The sequence below is a fragment of the Cebus imitator genome, unplaced genomic scaffold (genome assembly GCF_001604975.1).
Source record: "Cebus imitator isolate Cc_AM_T3 unplaced genomic scaffold, Cebus_imitator-1.0 Scaffold444, whole genome shotgun sequence".
Lineage (NCBI taxonomy): Eukaryota > Metazoa > Chordata > Mammalia > Primates > Cebidae > Cebus > Cebus imitator.
This window is the reverse complement of record NW_016107759.1, coordinates 2,622,385-2,642,134: the sequence shown is the minus strand read 5'-3', so window position 1 is coordinate 2,642,134 and position 19,750 is coordinate 2,622,385. Positions and strand designations below refer to the sequence as shown.

Here is a 19,750-nt window from a genome sequence, read left to right as displayed (position 1 = left end):
TTTTTTGAGATGTTTTGCTCTTCTTGCCCAGGATGTAGTGCAGCGGCCCGATCTCGGCTCACTGCAACCTCTGCCTCCCAGGTTCAAGTGATTCTTCTGCCTCATCCTCCTGAGTAGCTGGGATTACAGGCATGCACCACCACGCCCGGCTAATCTTTGTATTTTTTAGTAGAGACAGGGTTTCTCTATGTTGGTCAGGCTAGTCTCCCAACTCCTGACCTCGTGATTCTCCCAGCTCGGCCTCTTCCCAAAGTGTTGGGATGACTAACACTTCCCTCGGCCCATTCCTAAGATTTCTAATTGGTTATTTTTCGTAACCTGCTGGTTGAGTGAAGCACAGCTAAGAACCATCTCTGGAGCCAAAATGCTGGGTTTGCCACTTTCCACCTCGGTCATCCTGGGTACATCCCTCAACCTGTCTTCGCCTGCAGTCCTCCTGTAAAAGGGTCTTCATGGTTCCTGTGGCAAGGGAGGGTGAGGATTACTGTGGTTAGGCATATGGAGCTTGCAGTAGTGCTTGTCACAACTGCCACTTAAGTGTTGCCTCATATTCCTCTCGTTCCTGCTCCTTCTTGTGAGTAAACCCCCATCTAGGTACCCAGGAAGGAGAGCTAAGAAGATTCCCAGCACAATTAGTGCCTGAAGAATATCTGAGTTTATAGTGTTACTACTCAGTTATTTCCTTTTATATAATCCTTTATATATAATCATATATTAGTTTATAGAATTAGTGCCTGAAGAATATCTTACCACTCAGTTATTTCCATATATATATAAAATTATATCTTAGTTTATAGTTGGTGGAATGTCTGGAGCAGACACGGTACAGAGCATGAATGAAGGGAAAAACAGCTATACATATATAAGCATATCTTGCTTATGGTCAGAGGAACATCTAGAGCAGACATGGTGCAGAGCATGATTTAAGGGAAAAACAGTTACACCAGGACAAGAATCCATGGCCCAGGCGGCAGCATTCAGTATTGTAAAGATACTCGCTGTATGCCAGGCTTGGGGCAAGAGCCACTCCTCCTGATAAAGGAGTTGTAGGACCTTACTCCAGTTCTTGTGGAAGGCTGCCCTCAGATCAGCAATCCCATGAGCGTCTGAGGGCTTAAATCCCCTCTGGTATAATCCTGCCTTGGTGACTGTATAACTTGTCAACTCTCTAGTGTGGGTAACCCCCCATATAGGCACCGAGGAATGAGAGCTAAGCAGAACCCTGGCACAGTTAGGGCTTGAGGAATATCTCACTTTATAGTGTTACTACTCAGCTATTTCCTTTTAAATAATCCTTTATACAATCATATATTAGTTTATAGAATTAGGGCTTGAAGGATCCCTTTATATAATCCTCTATATATAATCATATAATAGTTGATAGTTTGAGTGCCTAAAGAATATTTCCCTACATATATAATTATATCTTAGTTCACAGTCGGAGGAATGCCCAGAGTGGACACAGTACAGAGCACAAATTAAGGAATAAGCAGCTTATAGTCAGAGGAATGCCTAGAGCAGACACAGTGCAGAGCATGATTTAAAGGAAAAACGGTTATACCAGGACAAGAATCCGTGGCCCAGGCGGCAGCGTTCAGTATCATAAAGATACCCGCTGTGTGGCAGGCTTGGGGTGAGGGCCACTCCTCCTGATAAAGGAGTTGTAGGACCTTGCTCTAGTTCTTGTGGAAGGCTGCCCTCAGAATGGCAATCCACCTTGGTGACTGTGAACTTTATCAGCTCTTGCTACTGTGCTGCTCAAAAAGCATCTTCCCATAGAACTCATTGAAAGCTGCCAGAAGGTGGCGGTAACCCTGACAGTTCTGTCACTACTGTGTGACTTAAAGCATCCCCCCATAAATCTTAGAAATAGTTTCCTATAGATAGAGGTATTGCACACTGCACCCGCTTCACTGCGCATGGCCCACCTTCGAGCCTCAGTGACCTAATGGGGGGGTGGACCCCTTACTGCACATGGCCCTTGCCTTCATGGGAACAGGCCCTTGCTGTGCACTGTCCACCTCCTGGCCTAGGTGCCTAATGGGGTTGGACCCCTTGTTTTATTGCTCATGACCCTATCACTGTCCTTAAAGATGATTTCACTCACTGCCCTGTCCCCTAACCTATACACAATAAATACTCATGCTTCTGGACATTCGGGGCCTCGCCTGACTCTGCTCATAGGTGGCGTGCCCCCCCTGAGCGCAGCTGTATTTTCATTGTACTTCTGTGTCCTGTCTCTTTATTTCTGGGATCCTGCGCCTCAGCACAGGATAATGGACACCCCACGACCCTGTGAGGCCTTCAGCCCTACATCTAGCTACTCAGATCCTCCTCCTATAGAAATCACTGGAAGCTGCCAGCAGGTGGCTGCAGACCCTGCCATCTCTTTAGCTACTGTGTTGACTCAAAAGCATCCTCCTATAAAATTCCTTAGAAGTAGCCTGCCCTTATATAGGAAATGTTGCACACTGCACCCTCTTCACTGCGCATGGCCCACCTCCTTGCCTCGGTGACCTAATGGGGGTGGACCCTTTGCTTATTGCACATGTGATTGTCTTGACCCTATCACTGTTCTTAAGATGACCTCACTCACTACCCTGCCTCCTAACCTATACCCAATATATACAGATGGTCCTGGACGTTCAGGGCCTCACCTGTCTCCGCTCATAGGTGGCATGGCCCACCGAGCCCAGCTGTCTTTTCCAGTCCTTTGGTGTCCTGTCTCTTTACTTCTGGGATCCTGTGTCTCAGCACAGTGATAGGGGACACCCCACGACCCTATAGGGCTGTGGCCCTACACTTAAGAAGTCATTTTTTGGCCAGGCACGGTGGCTCACGCCTGTAGTCCCAGCACTTTGGGAGGCCAAGGCAGGCAGATTACCTGAGATCAGGAGTTTGAGACCATCCTGGCCAACATGGTGAAACCGTCTCTACTAAAAATACAAAAATTAGCAGGTATGGTGGCGAATGCCTGTAATTCCAGCTTGTCAGGAGGCTGAGGCAGGAGAATGGCTTGAACCTGGGAGTCAGAGATTGCTGTGAGCCGATATTGTGCCATGCAGTCCAGCCTGGTGACAAGAGTGGTGGGGGTGGGGCGGGAAAGGCCAGGCGCAAAGTCAGGAGTTCATTCAAGACTAGCCTGGCCAACATAGTGAAACCCCCCCATCTCTACTGAAAATACAAGGTAGCCATGCATGGGGGCATATGCCTGTAATCCCAGCTTTTTTTTTTTTTCCAGATGGAGTCTGGAGTCTGTGTCACCCATGCTGGAGTATAGTACTGCGATCTCAACTCACTGCAGCCTCCACCTCCTGGGTCCTGGTTGAAGAAATTATCCTTTCTCAGTCTCAGGAGTAGCTGGGATTACAGGCATGTGCCACCACGTCCAGCTAATACAAAGTTCTTTTCAAGTGGGCTGTGTTTTCACACCTGTAATCCTGGCACTCTGGGAGGCTGAGGCAGCAGATCACCTGAGGTTAGGAGTTCAAGACCAGCCTGACCAACATGGGGAACCCTCCTCTCTACTAAAAACACAAAATTAGCTGAGGGTGATGGCACATGCCTGGAATCCCAGCTACTTGGGAGGCTGAGATAGGAGAATTGCTTAAACCTGGGAGGCAGAGGTTGCAGTGAGCCAAGATTGTGCCATTGTACTCCAGTCTGGGCAACAAGAGCGAAACTCCGGCTCACAAAAAAAAAAAGTTATTTTCAATAACCTTAAGGAAACAGCCCATTTCCCAGACTGCTCTACTCTTCTGTGGGCTGGAACCTACGATTGCCTGCAAAGTGGGCATCAGCTGTGAGGTGTGTCAGGTGTGAGGGGAATGCAGGTGGCATCTACCCAGCCCCTTATCTCCTAGCTGGCCCCAGGATGGCCATCACCCAGGGGACACCACTTGAGTCCCACTGTCCAAGTCCCCAGCTTCAGGGGGGGCAGTGCTAATGCCGCCACGTGCTCTGGCCCAGCCCCTCTGCAGGCCACTGGTTTTGGCCCTTCATCACCACGAGATCCCTTTCTGCTTACTTCAGAGAAATATTTCTACTTTCTCTGATCTAAGGATGTATTCTTGGTCTTAATATGGCTGTGTTTAGAGTTTTTTTCCTACTTACATGTGCTGGAAGCAGAAAGGTGGTTATCGTATGTGTCTGGTCTCCCTGCAGAAACCCTAGATCCAGATAATTAAGCTCAAATTATTTTGCTGCAGTATTTTCAGGTGTCCCCTCCACCCTGTTTCTAAATTTGGCTTCAGGGTGTACTCGGAAGACAGAGAAGCTCAGAACACCAGTTATGTGCAGTATTGCAAAATAAATTTATTTGAAGATAAACTGTCTTATAAAAGGTCAGAGGCAATTTGAGATCCCAGATTCAGCTTGTCTCATAAAATGATTCAACTTCAAGTAACACAATTTCGTGTCTGCTTTTAATCCATAACATTCTTGAAACACGAAACAGCCAATTGTTTATACAACACACATCTGTGACATCTGACTCTGGCACCAGTGGAGCCGCAGCTTTCAGCTCTGGGGCTGCAGTTACCGCAGGCCCCAGCTTCGGGAGGGCCTGGATCAGGCCACCATGACCTCTGGCTTTGACAGCAGCAACAGGTCCCAGGAGCCCAGCCCTTCCCTCCCCTGGCGCCTCCCAAAAGCACAAGAATGCAAACCAAGACTGGCCCACCAGTGAGGCAGGGGTGGACTTCCATCTGAGTCTGCCGCCAGGGTGGGTGGACCGTCCTGGCAATTCCCTGGTGGGCCTGGCCAACCAAGAGGCCGGAGTATGCGGCCTCACCGGTGCCTTACCTGGCTGCCTGGCAGCCCGGAGAGGAAGGAAAGAGGAAGGACGTTCACGGTGCAATAGCTCAGGCCACGCTAGAGGGAGCTACGTGATGATCCTGGCGATGGCTTGCAGGGAGGGGAAGTCATCGTCCCGGGCAGCATGCAGCTCCTGGTGGCTGCTGACGTCCCCGTGCGCGAGCACCTGCTGGCAGGTGGGGCACACACGGCAGTCCAGGCCCGCCTGCTCGGTGGTGGCTTGCCACGCGCTCTTCTTGTTCTTCTTGGACTTGCTGCTGGGAGGCTTCTCGCGGCTGCAGAAGTCCATGTGTGCAGACAGGAGCTCCTGCTGCTTGGCTGTGTCGGGCAGCAGGACTAGCAGCTCATTGAAGACCTTCTGGAAATTCTCCCCCAGCAGGTCCCGGCAACTCTTGTAATACTGGGCTGCGGAGATCAGGCCCTGCTGCCAGAGAGCTGGATTCAGTCATCCCCTCCGGCCCAGCCCTGGATGAAGACGGGCTATCCACCCGCCCGGCCTACCTGACCCGGCTCAACCCCCCAGGCCCGCCTGACCTGTCTGAACTCCCCTGAGTGGCTCTTGAACTCGCTGAATCGGGCCTCGTCACTCTGCAGGAAGTCCCTGATGGACTGGATGAGCTGCAGGTTCCTCTCCCGGAAGTTCTCAGGGACTAGGTAGGCCCGCGGAGCAGGGGTCGGCCTGGGTCTGGGGGTCAAGAGGTGAAGAGGAGGTGGAGGTTTCAGCCTTTAGGGCGGCCCAGGGGGAGGGTACCCTCCTCCAGCCCCCAGTGGATGCCAGGCAACCCCCCCACACTTACGCTTTCGTGATGGTGGTGGCGGGGCTGGGGACACAGGCCGGGTGGGGGCTAGGCAGGAGGCCAGAGAAGCCGGGTGGCGGCGGCTTGCTGACAGGGGGCGCCAGGCCTGGTGGGGGTGGGGGAGGCATGCCCTTCAGGAGCACCACAGCACTGAAGCCTGAGGGGCGGCAGGATGAGACCCAGAGCCCTCACTGAGTGCGGGTTGCGTAGCCTCCGGGGCCAGCTTCTGTCCACAGCCACGCTCATGGTGTGGCAGGCCCAGCCCACGTGAGCTCATGCACCCTCCGTCCCGGCAAGTGCCAGGAGGGCCAGTTTCAAAGAGGCAAGGGATGCAAGGCAGTTAAGGGAATGCTGTAGGTCACTTGGGTGGCCGACAGCAGTGCATAGGGGTCACCACCACCCAGCTGCAGGCTTTGCCTGTTGCTCCTTCCTGACCCCAGCCCCTCCCGACGCCCAGGGAGCAGGCCTGAACAGCACAGGTACCTGGGGGTGGCGGCATCCGGGGCGGGCAGGGGCCGCCGAGCGCTGGGAAGTCTTCCGGTGGGCAGGGGAAGGAGCCCAGGGGCCTTGGGAGCCCTGGTGGTTCCTTGGGGACACTCCGAGCCGGGGCTGGGCCCTCTGTGTGTCCATTAACGATGATGGCAACTGGCCCCTCGGCTCTGGTGGCAGGAGTTTCCGGAGCCTGTGCAGGCCCTGGGGGACAGCTAGGAGGCGGGGGCTGCGGCAAGGCGGTGCTGGGCGTCTCCGAACCCACTTTCTTCTTCTTGCCAACCTTAGAGGGCTGAGTGGAGGCTGGCCGCAGCGCAGAGGCGACAGAGCCCATGGGGCGTGCACTTCGAGGCTCCTGCGCGGCCGGGCTGCCACTTTCCTCCTCCTCTGGGAGGGGCAGGCCGCCCTTCCTGCCGCCCCTATTCCCCTTCCCAGCCTTCCTGGTGGGCTGGCCACTGCTGGCAGCCTGTGCTGAGGGTGGGGGCCGCGCTACCTTGTTGCTGCTGCTGCTGCTGTTCCAGGCAGAAACGAGGCTGGTGGGAGTGGTGCCAGGCTTGGGCGCTGAGGACACCAGGGCGGGGAAGTCCTCCTCCTGGAAGGCACTCCTGCTCCTGGCAGGGATGGCATATGGCAGCGCCAACCCCACAGAGGCCAGGGTTGCTGCAGTGGAGCAGGAGGAGGAAGTGGAGGCGGAGAGACTGGGGAAGTCTTCGTCCTTGAGCTTCGGGCTGGGTGGTGGGAGGGGGCTGGGCGCAGGGAAGGGAGCTGGTCAGCAGCTATCAGGCTCTGTAGCTCCACACCTGCCCTCCTAGCAGCCACCTGTGGCTGCCCGCACCCACCTGCCCACGCACCATTCACCCATGGGCAACCACACACACCCTGGAGTGGCTGGGCCTGTCACTGGGAAGGTCTCTTGGCTTACAGGACCATTTGTCGAGGTTTCCTTGGGGCCTATGAGAAACACAAGGCCCCTAGGTCAGGGTGTGGGGACAAGCCCTCTGGGGACTGGGAGCACAGGGTGCTCTTCGACCTCCCAGGTAAAGGTCCCGGGCACCAAGCTTGTTAAGAGCTGGCCACTGGCCTCCTGGTGTCGGCAGAGCTACCCCCAGGTAGGGCTGACTCACCTGGGCCTTCACCCTGAGTCCGGGGTGGGTGCCGGGGGCCACGGGGCTCCTCGGGACCCCGCACCGCTGCCTCCTCCTTCTTGGGCCGGCCACCTTCCTCCCGGTCCTCGCTCCTGCGTGCCTCCTCCTGCTGCTGCGCGGCCACGGAGGCCCGGACTGCAGCTGCTACTTCCCGGTCCTCTTCTTCCCTGGAACAAGGAGGCCAGCCTTCAGGCTGAGCATGGGCAGTGCCTGGGCCCAGTATGTGGGGTCTAATGCCCTGCAGAGCCTGGCAGGCCAGTGCTTCCTTGGACCGCTGCTGCGACTGCCCAATTGCCAAAGGCCCCTTTCACCCACACCAACCCTGGGATCTGGCTGCGGCTGGAACTGGAAGAAAGAGGAAGAAACTTCTGTGCACCAAAGACACTGTGGAGACCGTGTTGCCACTCAGGACCGCAGAATCTCTGGCCACAATCCCTGACCCCATCCCTACTCCCAGCTTGGCCAGTGGCCATGGTCACCACAGAAGAATGTCAGCGGCACACAAGGCCCCCCACCTTTTGTACCTCCAGCTTCCTCGGCGGCTCTGCTGGGCTCCACGAGTGCCGGCCCGGGCCGCTCGGCCCTGGCGGCTGTACCTGTCCACTTCCTCGTAGTCATCGCCACCGACAACCCCTGCGGCCAGCAGACAGCCTGTCACCTCGCGGGACCCCAGGACGACAACAGGAGGGACAGGCCTGCTGTCAAGGCCACACCTGGCCAATGCTCAGGCCTGGGCAGCAGAAGCTTGCCCACCCACCGTGCACATGAGACCAAGGGATGGCACAGGTGCCTTGCAGGGTCCACGCCAGCCACAGGCCTCAACAACCTAGGTGCTGAGTTACAGGAACGGGGGAAGGGAGAGGAGTAGGAGCAGGGCCCCAGTCCCTGGCGATCTCTGCACACAGCAGGTGCTCAGTACAAGCCTCCTGGTCCAGGGAGCGGCACCAGGCACCCAGGGCAGCAGATCTGAGACCTTGAGGGAGGAAGCGCTCCTGGCACACATGGGGTGCTCAGGGGCTCCAGCCTGGCCAGAGGGCGGGAGGTCACCTCCCACATCTGCAGCTTGGTCTGAGGCTCCAGAGCAGGGCGTGGTCACAGCCCCCCCGCCAGGGGTGTCCAGGCTAGGCGCCTGCTCACCCTCGTTCCGGCGTGAGTGCCGAGGCGCATAGCTGAACTGCAGGTCGATCTGGCGGTTCTGGCGCGCCTCGGCACGGCTGCGGCTGTGGCAGGCCGTCCTGTGGGCCTTGAGGTCGATCTCCGTGCGGAAGGCGTGGGTGAACTGCTCTGTGCTGCAGCGGCCCTCCTCACACAGGAAGTGCTTCTCGCGGAAGTGCTCGCGCAGGTAGGCGTAGTCGCTGGCAGGAGATGGGGTGTCAGGGGTGCCAGCCCCACACCCTGGCCAGCTCCCAGCCGTGGCCCGAGGGAGGGAGGGTCATCTATCTGCGCACCGCCCTGCCCACCTGTAGTAGTCCTGGGCGCCGTCAGAATCGCAGAAGTGGCAGAAGTAGTGGTCGCGGCGCAGGTGCTTGAGCAGCTCGTCGTTGTCCAGGTAGCGCTCGTCACAGAACTTGCAGAGCGGGTGCCCGCGGTGCGACGTGTCGTCGGGGTCCCCCTGCATGCGATGCCGGGCCAGGTCCTTGCGGGAGTACCACTTGCGCTCGTATGTGAAGATCTGCAGAGCACAGGGGGCTGGGCACGGGCTGGGGGACCCAGGCCTCCCGCCTCTTCCCACGGGCCAGCAGCGGAGCAGCAGGGGCCAGGAGAGGGCCCCGCCAGCCACCAGAGGCCTCCCTGCTACGTGCAGCCTGACCCTCAGGGGGGCCACTCAGGGCCAGAGGCAGCAGGTGGCCATGCCCCTCCCCACTGTGTGGCCGCATCCCCTGCACCACCCACCACCTGGGCTCTGTCTGGGGTCTCCGGGGGGCACACCTGGAGGTGCTGGAGGCACAGCCGGCAGCAGAAGAGCTCGTGCTGCTTCCGCATGTGCTGCTCCAGGTCCCCGAAGAGGCTGAAGGGCGGCAGCTCGGGGCACCGCGGGCACTCATGCTGCAGCAGCTGCCTAGGGAGACACCGAGCCGCCCACGGTCCCAGGACATTCAGTGTCACTGCTGGAAGTGGGGCCACTTACCAGGCCCCAGGCCTATGACCCAGGCCAGACACAAGACCACGGGGAGGCTGGAGTCTGTGACCCAGGAGACCATGGCTGAGCCTGCGCACGGCCTGGGTCAGAAGCCTGGCTCTAGCCCTGAGCCCATGAGCTGCCCCTCCCCTGGGAGACCAGCCCTGGGACAGCTGTGCCCTTTACTGGGTTTTCAGGCCACGGGCCTGGCTCACACAAGCTCGTGTGCCCCTCAAGGAGCCCCCGAGGTAGGTGTTGTGCCACCTGGGCATGTCTTCCCCCAGTGCGCCCCCAAGAGGACCTGGTGAGCATCCCTAGTCACAGGAACCTGGGTGCCTGGCCCCAGTATCGATGTACCATGTGGCCCCCAAAGTGCCTCCAGTTGTGAGGCCAGGGGGAGGCTGGGAGCCAGGGAGAGGCCCTGCTCACCTGTACAATGCATACACCTTTCCATCTGCAAAGTAGATGTCATATTTCTTCTCATACTGCAGCTGGTGGATGGGGATGGTGGCGAAGGCAGGAAGCTTCTTCCCAAAGACCACCTAAAGCCAAAGACCAGAGGGGTGGTGAGCAGGGCTGGGATGGGACTCCCGCCTGGGATGCCACAGAGGTTCAGAGGCAAGGGAGCCCTCACATCCCCTCTGAGTAGAAGGGAGGCATCAGGAGCCCTCCCGGGAGGCCCCATCAGACAGTGGTAGACAGTGGCCGGGGCAGAGCACAGAGACACAACGCCCGGCCTCTCCACCAGGGGGCGGCCAGGCCAGTCCCAAAGCGGCCTTGCCCCACAGGCAGCGGCCCTCACCCGGCGGCTCCACCCTTCAGGGAACAGAGCAGCTGTCACTCTGCGTTGCTTTCCCGGACAGAAAAGAGATGCGTTCCAAGCAGCTGCTGAGAGAATACCAATCGCAGCCAGCCGGGGATGCATCAGGTGACAAGGCCCAGCCACCCTGTCTGACGCCCCCACACCCACGTTTCCATGGAGCCTCCACGGCCAAAGGCTCAAGCCAGCCACCTCAGCTCACGCACACGCAGCACGCGTTGCAGAGCCTCTGTATGAGCCCCTTCCCAGGGGTCTCAGGACCTGCAGAGCTGGCTGTGCGAGGACCCGCCCCTGTCTGCCCTGTGCCTCCAGATGGCCCAGGTGCCCTCGCTCAGCTCAGCACTCCTGCTCTCCACAAAGCCCTGCTGGCGAGTACCCTTGGTGCCCCCACACCTGTGGAGTTAGGTGCCACCCCACCTCTTGGGTTGGTCAGGCCCCCTTCTGGTTCTGCCACTGTCCCAACCCTGGCACTGGTCACATGCCTCAACTCAGGGCCCTGAAAGTAGTTGGAGGCCTCACGGACACATCCAGGGCAGGGGACGTCCTCACCTTGGGAAGGATCACACTAAGGTCATGTTACATTTAGCCTTAGCCAAAGAGGACGTCGGGCTAGAACGGCCGTGAAGTTGGGAAACCTGAGGCCTGGCAGGGACACCCAGTCCCACCCGTGCTCGGGGGGGCCCTGGGGTGATCTGTGTCCCCCAGAGCGGGTAGTTAAAGCTGGCTCCCTGGGAGGGTCAGGAGCACCAGGAGAGCTCAGCCTCCACTTCTGCCATGACAGGCTGCTGTGCTATGAGGAGGCTGCCCCCATCCCGCAGACAGGAGTCAGCTCTTCGAGGGCAGGGTGGACAGTTCGAGCTGCAGGAACAGCAGCCCAGACCTTTACTGCCCTTGTCACATCAGGCAAGGCTGGGCAGGATGAACTAGGCCACCTCTTTGTCCCCATCACACGCTGGGCTTAGATGGGCGCCTCATCACAGCTGCCTCCCACGCCTTCAGATGGGAGTTGCAGCCCCACCCCAGAGCCCCATTACAAAGGCTCTCACTGTGGACCACAGCACCCTGATCTGTCCCCCAGCTCTCCTCCTTCCGAGCAGCATCTCGGCACACCCCAAACATGGGGAAGGGCCCAGGGCCCTGTGCGGCCTCTTTTCACAGCGGCCGCCCTTGAGGCAGCTGACACCCAGCCCTGCCTTCTAGTCCCAAGGGAGCCTCTCCAGCCTGACCCTCATGGGCACACTCTGCAGAGCCACTCAGGGTGCTGCCAGGATCCAGACAATGAGCCTCCTATGGGAGCTGAGTGCCGGGACTCCCGGGAACCAGACAGGGCCACTCCCCCGCCACAGCTCCTGAAGTAGCACGCGGGCGAGGAAGCTAGCATCTGGCTGTGAGGGAAGCCCCCAAGACTGCCAAAAAGCAGCCAAGCCCATCAGACTCTGAAGAGACACAACTTCCTTCCCTCGAGGAAACCCATGCCAGTGGCGCCCCTGGCCCTGCCTCCCCACTTTGGCACCCCTCCCTTCAGTCGCACGCTCTCATCCACCCTGGGTGGCAACCCCTCAGGCTGCAGGCACGGGGCATCCCAGGCACCCCTAACATGCAGCCAACCTCCACTCGTGCATCTTCAGAGTGCCGCCCGTGTTCGGGCACAGTGCCAGGCCCCGCTGAGGAGCACGTAGACTCCTCTGTCCTTGCTGCCTAGAGGCACCCACGCCCCATGCAATTGAAAGTCCCAAGAAACCTGTGTGGGATGGCAATGGTGGAGCTGGTGGACTTGGTCAAGGGAGCCTCTCTGAAGCCAGGGAGCAGCTGGAGGCAGAGGACCCGCCCCTAGCAGAGGGTGAGGAGGGGGCTGGACAAGACTGTGCCCTACAGCATGGTGGCCAGGTTGGGGTCAGGCACAGTCCACCTAGGAGCCAAACAGCAAGACCCTCCCAGCCTGGTGGCACGTCAGCACAGCCAGGCTGGGAGTAGGGGACTTAAGGGCCGGCGAGGAGATGGCTGGGAGTGGGATTTACAGGCTGGTGGGAGATGGCCGGGGTGGGACGTGGGGGCCGGGGGAGAAGGCTGGGCTGGGACTACACAGGGAGGCAACAGCTCTAGGTCACCCCTAGAGAGAGGGAGAGGGCTGCACACCTGAGAACAGAAACACAGGAACCATAGGGAGAAGCTTGGGGATGGGCCAGGCAGCCAATGATGGGGGAAGGGCACCCTGTGTGAGCCCTGGAGATGGCCAGGTCAGGCCCCAAGGAGGATGAGAAGCAGATGGGAGAGGCCTGCACAGGAACAGGAGGGACCCCTGGCCCCTCACAGGGACAGGTGTGGTGTCTGCCTGGGGCCTTGCCGCCCCACACCCCCCAACATGCCATAGGCACACAAAAGGACAGCTGTAAGGGCTGGAAGAGTGAGGTGGCAGTGAGAGCCTGCCCACACGTGGGAAGGGTACCCTGGGGATGGCTCCCAGGGCCATCTAGAGAGCGTAGACCCCCAAGGAGCCCAGATGGGGACAGCAGCAGGGAGCATCTTACAGAGAGGGCCAGGGCCATGGGGGATAGGGAGGGGACAGTAGGAGTAGGGAAGCATGACTCAAGCTAGCAGGTCGCCCTCCTGACCTGGGCCCTTGGGTGGCTGTGGGCTGGCCCTCCTTGCCCCTCCCACTGCCTCCCCGTGAGGTGGGGGTGGGTTGCCCTGGGGGGCCCCCGCAGCCCCGTCAGGACTCCGGTAGTAACACCAGGGACCAGTGTAAGCTGGAGAACAAGACGCAAACAGCAGGAACCAGCCCTTAAGAAAGACGTGGCCAGAAAAGAGGCCCAGTACTTGGGGCTCCACCACCCCAGGGGCTCGGTCAGCCATGGCTGAGACCGGTGCCCCCACCTCCCACAGAGGGGAACCAGCCTCAGCTTCCACCCTGAGCGCCTGCCAGGGGTTGGGCCAATCTGGCTCCTTGCCTGAGCAGCAGTCGTGGCCTCTGCAGGGAAGGCCTGGGTCCAGGTGTGCGGAACAAACAAGCACATGGAGTCGGCCGATTCCACAGGGCATCCTGGACACTTTCCTCCCAATTTTCGCAAAGCCTCAGTCCCATAAGGAAGGCCAAGGCAATGCCAGGATTCAGGAGTTGAGGGCTGCAGTGGGAATTCCTGAGCACGCGTGGGACACAGAACGCACTCAGGGGATGACGCCGAACTCAGTAAGGGAAAAAGGAGGCTAGAGTGATGCGGCAACTTCAAGATGGGAAGGAAAACAGGATGAATGCAAAGCAGAGGGGAGCAGCCAACAGCAAACTTCCCAGGACCCCGCCTTCAGCCCAGCAAGGTGGGGACAGGCCTGAGAGGAAGCCGAGGCTCAGCTGAGGGCACCCAGTGCCAAACCACACCCTGGCTGACAGCTCCTGTCAACAGCCCCGGGCCACAGAGTCCTGGAGGGTGTGGGGCCTGCGAGGAATGAGAGTGGGCAGCGGCTGCTGGAGTAAGCATGTGTAGATGTTCACTCATGTCTTGCATCAGACCTGCAGCCTGCCCAGGACCTCACGTGCCAACAACTCCTTAGCATCTTCTTTCCTGAGGGAAGCTACAGGTGTGCCGGGAAACCCGGCTGTTGGAGTGACGTCATGCTATGCAGGCCTGGCCGGCAAGCCAGGCTCTGGCAAAGCCAGGAAGCGCCCTCTGAGTAAGCCACCGGCCAAGGTCCTCTGTGACTGTTTCTGCAGCCTAGATCTCCCCTGGGTCTGGGTCTGCCTCTTTCTGTCACATGACTGACAGCATCTCCAAATGTCTTTTTCCAAAAAGGGCACAGGGTAGATGCCCACAAATAGCTCAGAGAATAGCAGTGCTCTCCAGCTCCTTTGACGTAATGTCTACTTTCAAAAAAGAGAGAAGAGGAAAAAAGGAAAGAACGAACCTATCCCTCAATACTGCTCTGCATCTCTTCTAGGAAAAAGAAAGTTAGAATTCTGGCAGCTGTCACCAGCCAAAGCCTTCTATGAACGAATCAGGAGAATTTCACAATGCTGGGAGCAAACAAATCTCTAAGCTCACCAAACCTAAGGGGCTCCAGCCAGGTGCCCACAGCCAGCAGCAGGCAGTACAGGGAGGGTGGGGGAACACTGCATGGCACCCTCTGACCCCTCCAGGGCTTCCAGGCCTGGACAGTCAAAAACGTCTCCCATTCACTTTAGAGATCAGAGTCAAAGGAGGCGGCGAGGAGGAGGAGGAGAACTTCCCAACACTTTTCTTCCTTCCCGCCAAGAACCGGGAGGAGATCTTCCCCTCCGGTGAGTGGGTCTCCCTCCGAGACTGGTGTCATCTCCACTCCACGGAGGAAAACGTTAGTCTTGGAAGTTTGATCAGCGTCACCCAATGAGAGCCCAGAAACAGCTGGGCTGAGAATTCCCAAGGTTTGACTCTCTGCTTCCAGGACAGATGGCATCTGGAGGATCCCCCTTGCCTTGTTTCCTCCACCTGAATGGAAGCCCCTGGGAAATAAACTCCCGAAGACGAGCAGGTCACAGAGTTCTCCATCTGCTCAGGCCACCTTCCTGTGGCCCGGCAGGAACCCCAGGGATGTGGGGGAAGTCCCCAGGCTGTCCCCACAGGGCATGCTCGCTCTCCAACCCGCTCGGCCGCCTCCTGCCTCCCAGCCCCAACGCCCCGCCGTCAGCCATACGGCCGGGACCCCGCCCCGCGTGGCCCTCAGGCCTGTCTCGGAAGCCGGCGCCCATGGCCGGACCGTAGGGAGGCAAAGTCCCCTTCCGGCCGTCAGGAGCCCCGCCGCCCCCGAGCCGCACCCCCGGCGCCCCGCACCTGGCGCAGCTCCTCGCGGCACACGGCGCAATAGCGCTGCTCACAGAGCACCCGCATCTTGGTGGAGCAGCGGTAGCACACCGGGTGATCGCAGCGGCCCAGCGCCGTGGCCTCCAGGTCTCCGCAGCACAGCACGCAGCTCCCGCCGCCCCGCTCGGGCACCGCCGCCGCCGCCGCCTCCAGGGCCGCGCGCCGCCCCTCGGTACCAGCCGCCGCCGCCGCCATGGTCCGGACTCCGGCCCCCTCCCGGCCGGCGCGGCGCCGCGCGGCCTGGCTCCCGGCGGGCCCGCCCCTTCCGGGCTAACGTCACCGCCCCGCCCAGCAACGGGCCCGCCTGGCGGAAGTGCGCGTCGCCACTTCCGCCCCAACGAGGCGCCGGCTAGAGCGGGGTCCTGGGCCGCGGCCGCTCTAGCCCGAGCCGGCCACTCGGAAGCGCGCGCCGCCCGCTTGGCCAGGCTGTCCCTGGTTCCTCTGGGCCACGCGTGTAGTAATGTCAATCCTCGCTGGGCTCCACGGACTGGCGTTGCCAGATGAAACCCGGGACACCCGGTTTGAATCTCAGATGAACAAGGAGTCATGTCTTAGTGTAACTATAGCCCAAATATTGATGGGCTAGACTCATACGAAAATGCTGCTCCTTGTTTACCTGAAATTCACGTTTAACTGGACGTGCTGTATTTGCGTTTGCTAATTCTGGCCAACTTATTAGGAAGCCTCTGGTATTTGGAACACGCAGAAGCCTGGTCCCACCTCCATTTTCCTAATGCCCTGTTCAAATCCCTCATGAAAGACAACATGAAACGCAGCGTGGTGATGTCCATCTCCCAGCCCAGGGCAGTCTTGCCAGTCCTGCAGAGGAGGGGCCTCTAGAAGGCAGGAACAGAACGTGTCCTCTTTACGCTGGGCCTAGCACAGGGCGTGTTTGTATGGATGCTGCTGTACAGGGCTTCCTCCCTACCCTTGGAAGCCAGGCACACTCGGGACCTTCCTCCCTCTGCCATCCAGAAGGTTGATCCAGATCTGAACCCTTCTAGAAAAGAGGTAGTATACTGTAGAAGAGGCCTGAACTTTACTTATTTATTTATTTGAGACAGGGTCTTGCTCTAGCTGGAACACAGTGGTATGGTCACAGCTCACTGAGGCCTCAACCTCCAGGGCTCAAGTGATCCAAGCCCAGTGAGCGTGGACTTTAGAAACAGACAGAAATGGGCTTGAAGCCCCAGTTTCTCCACTTACTGAAAAAAGCTGCCAGGCACAGTGGCTCAAGTCTGTAATTCCAGCACTTTGGAAGGCTGGGGTGGCCTGGTTGCTGGCCAGAGTTTAGCTGGCTAACAAAATCAGACCAGCCTGGCCAACATAATCAGGCCCTGCCTCTACAAAAAAAATTTTTAGGCCGGGTATGGTGGCTCACACCTGTAATCCCAGCACTTTGGGAGGCTGAGGCGGGCAGATCACGAGGTCGAGATGGAGACCATCCTGGCCAGCATGGTGAAACCCCGTCTCTCCTTAAAATACAAAAAATTAGCCAGGTGTGCTGCCTTGCACCTGTAATTCCTGCTATTCAGGAGGCTGAGGCAGGAGAATCACTTAACTTGAAAGTTGGAGGTTGCAGTGAGCAGAGATTATGCCACTGTACTCCAGCCTGGCAACTGAGCAAGACTCCGTCTCAAAAAAAAGAAAAAAAAAATTGTAGGCCAGACGTGGTGGCTCACACTTATAATCCTAGTACTTTGAGAGGCCAAGGCAGGCAGATCACCTGAAGTCAGGACTTCAAGACCAGCCTGACCTACATGGAGAAACCTCATCTCTACTTAAAAATAATAATGATAATACAAAATTCGGCATGGTGGTGCATAACTGTAATTCCAGCTACTTGGGAGGCTGAGGCAGGAGAATTGCTTGAACCAGGAGGCCAGGGTTGCTGAGATCATGCAAATCATGAGGTCAGAAGTTCAAGACCAGCCTCGCCAATATGGCGAAACCCCAACTCTACTAAAAATACAAAAATTAGCTGGACGTGGTGGCGCATGCCTGTAGTCCCAGCTATCAGGAGGCTGAGGCAGAAGAATCTCTTGAACCTGCGAGGCAGAGGTTGCAGTGAGCTGGGATTGCTCCACGGCACTCCAGCCTGGGCAACACAGAGAGATTCCGTNAGAGAGAAAAGGCCATTTTCTAAGCTTAAATCCCAGCAGTGGGCTGGGTGCGGTGGCTCACTCCTGTAATCCCAGCACTTTGAGAAGACCAGGTGGGCGGATCACGAGGTCAAGAGGTCGAGACCATCCTGGCCAACAAGGTGAAACACCATCTCTACTAAAAATACAAAAATCAGCTGGGTGTGGTGGTGCATGCCTGTAATCCCACTACTTGAGAGGCTGAAGCAAGAGAATTTCATGAACCCGGAGGCAGAGGTTGCAGTGAGCCAAGATCCCACCGCGACACTCCAGACTGGGTGACAGAGAGAGACTATGTCTCAAAAAAAAAAAAAAAAGCCCAGACTGCTCTCTCATTGCAAACATGAGCCACCATGCCACACCTGACCAGTAATTTTAAAGATAACAAAACAGATTTGCTCATTCATCTCCTCCTTACCAGGGAGTTCCTGTTCGGGGCCAGGCTTCATGCCCGTGGCAGGCAAGTGGCTGCCTTGAGCAGTGGCTCAGTGCAGTGGTGTGATCTCAGCTCACTGGGGCCTCTGCCTCCTGGGTTCAAGGGATTCTCCTATCTCAGTCTCCTGAGTAGCTGAGACTACAGGTGCCTGCCACCATGCCTGGCTAATTTTTGTACTTTTAGTAGAGATGGGGTTTTGCCATGTTGGCCAGACTAGTCTTGAACTCCTGACCTCAGGTGATCCGCCTGCCTTGGCCTCCCAAAGTGCTGGGATTACAGGTGTGAGCCACCTCGCCCAGCCCATTGCTGACGTTTAAGCTCAGAAAATGTCAGCACGTGGAGCCTACCGTGCTGCAGGGAGTTTTTTCCATTGTATACCATTGCATTTTTGAGATGTGTCTATGCTGTTACAGCTCTCCTTCTGCTTCCTGTCACAGGGACTTCCATCCCGCATTAGACATTCATTGATCAGTTTCCGCAGTTCCCCCTGCAGAAGCTACCCGGGCCACCTCCAGGGGGCATCCTGGACTATCTCTGGACTGGGCTACAGTCCCCCAGGGCTCCAGACACGCCCACGTCACCTTAGCTGGGAGCGGGCGGCAGTGCCAAGGGACCCTGATGGGGCCCAGCTCTGGCCTGTATCGTGCTGTGTTGCCCGCCCACCACACACTCCAGGCATCTCTCAAGGACAAGGGGCCCTGGGGGAGCGCAGCAAGGACAGCTTCTTGCAGGGCCTCTGGTCCCTGGGGTCCTCCAGGTGGCACAGACAGCTCCATCTGCATCCCCCATTCTGCCCCCGTCACAGTGTTTCCTGACAGGCTGGGGGTGGTCACCCACTGGCACAGCAAGGCTAGATCCTAGCCACAGCATTCATTGAGTGCCCACTGGGTACCAGGCATGGCTCAGTTCCCAGACCCACCTCTGAATTATCAATGCCAACAAGATGATGAAGTGGCCACTCTTTCTACCCCACTTACAGATAAGGAAACTGAGGCAGGAGAGGCCGAGAGCCTTATCCTCTTGCCCTCAGCTGCGACTGTCAAGTTGGGCTGGCATCTCACCATGATGCCCGGAACAGGGAGGGCCTTTGTGAGGAGGGCTGCTGCTTCTAAACCTCCTGAGGCTCACTAGAGCCCCCCGAGCCCCTCACACCTCAGGAGTTGGCCTCACTCTGCCCCCAGACCTTCTGTTTTTGTTTGTTTATTTGTTTTTTGGGATGGAGTCTTGCTGTGTTGCCCAGGCTGGAGCGCAGTGGTGCCATCCTTGCTCACTGCAACCTCTGCCTCCCAAGTTCAAATGATTTCCCTGCCTCAGCTTCCCGAGTAGCTGGGACTACGGGTGTGTACCATCACGCCCGGCTAAGTTTTGTATTGGCCAGGCTGGTTTTGAGCTCCTGGCCTCAAGCAGTCCACCCACCTTGGCCTCCTAAAGCGTCGAGGTTACAGGCATGAGCCACCGTGTCCAACGTGCCCCAGCCCTTCTGTGTCCTTCTGGACAGGGATACCCTGTTCCCCCAAGCTGAGGCTCTTGGGCTCACTAGCTAGCATGTATCTCACCTCCACCATTTACCCAACATGATCTGGGGCAGGTAACGTCTCCCTGGGCCTCAGTTTCCTCATTGGGGAATGGAGTCAATAATAGTTCCGTCCATGGCACTGTCTGGAGGTCAAGTTGAGATAGTTCATGATGACTCGAAACAAGATTTCTAGTGTCTGGGACCCAGGGGCTGCCCTGACTGGTGTGGTTACTCAGGGAGGGCTGGATTCACCTTTGCTGGGAGATCCTGAAAGAGTCCTCTGCCCTTTGGGAGGGGGCTGTTTTTCGGTGTTTGTTTTCTGGAGACAGAGTATTGCATGATCTCAGCTCAGACCTCCGCCTCCTAGGCTTAAGCAATTTCCCTGCCTCAGCCTCCTAAGTATCTGGGACTACAGGCACGTGCCACCACACCCAGCTAGTTTTTTTGAGATGGAGTTTCACCATGTTGGCCAGGATGGTCTCGAACTCTTGACCTCAAGGGATCTGCCCACCTCAGCCTCCCAAAGTGCTGGGAATACAGGCATGAGCCACATCACCTGGTTGAGAGGGGACTGTTAAGCCCAGGTGGGCACAGAGGGATATTCTGGGGAACTGTCTGGCCCTGTGCCTTTTTTTTTTTTTTT

General features: G+C 57.9%; 2 protein-coding genes across 4 annotated transcripts in view; one reads left to right on the top strand and one right to left on the bottom strand.

The window, feature by feature from the left end:
* Nucleotides 1–4,289: 4,289 nt before the first annotated feature.
* Nucleotides 4,290–15,278, bottom strand: ZNF598 (zinc finger protein 598, E3 ubiquitin ligase). Of its 3 annotated transcripts, none has more exons than XM_017511036.2 (12): nt 14,985–15,278; nt 9,795–9,907; nt 9,176–9,305; nt 8,707–8,918; nt 8,384–8,601; nt 7,762–7,879; nt 7,226–7,413; nt 6,980–7,052; nt 6,096–6,847; nt 5,613–5,769; nt 5,350–5,500; nt 4,290–5,236 (listed from the first exon to the last, which is right to left on the bottom strand). In XM_017511036.2, exons 1-12 carry the CDS (start codon nt 15,207–15,209, stop codon nt 4,883–4,885), a joined length of 2,691 nt encoding a protein of 896 aa, XP_017366525.1. In that variant the 5' UTR covers nt 15,210–15,278; the 3' UTR covers nt 4,290–4,882. The 3 variants fall into 3 exon arrangements, with proteins under 3 accessions (XP_017366525.1, XP_017366526.1, XP_017366528.1); XM_017511037.2 differs by having other exon boundaries at nt 7,771–7,879; XM_017511039.2 differs by lacking the exon at nt 14,985–15,278 and having other exon boundaries at nt 9,176–9,301; nt 9,795–9,902.
* The window catches only part of NPW (neuropeptide W), a 16,507-nt gene continuing 2,141 nt past the window's right edge, over nt 5,385–19,750 (top strand). The window contains exon 1 of the transcript XR_001819747.2: nt 5,385–5,469. The gene's annotated coding sequence lies outside the window, so the exon portion shown is untranslated. The remainder of the gene's footprint in view (nt 5,470–19,750) is intronic.

Coding starts and splice junctions, on each gene's coding strand:
- ZNF598 (XM_017511036.2), bottom strand. CDS start 15,209: ATGGCGGCGGCGGCGGCTGGTACCGAGGGGCGGCGCGCGGCCCTGGAG. Junction 7,053..7,225: donor GACTCAGGGTGAAGGCCCAG/GTGAGTCAGCCC, acceptor TGTTTCTCATAG/GCCCCAAGGAAACCTCGACA. Junction 5,501..5,612: donor GCCACCACCATCACGAAAGC/GTAAGTGTGGGG, acceptor CTTGACCCCCAG/ACCCAGGCCGACCCCTGCTC.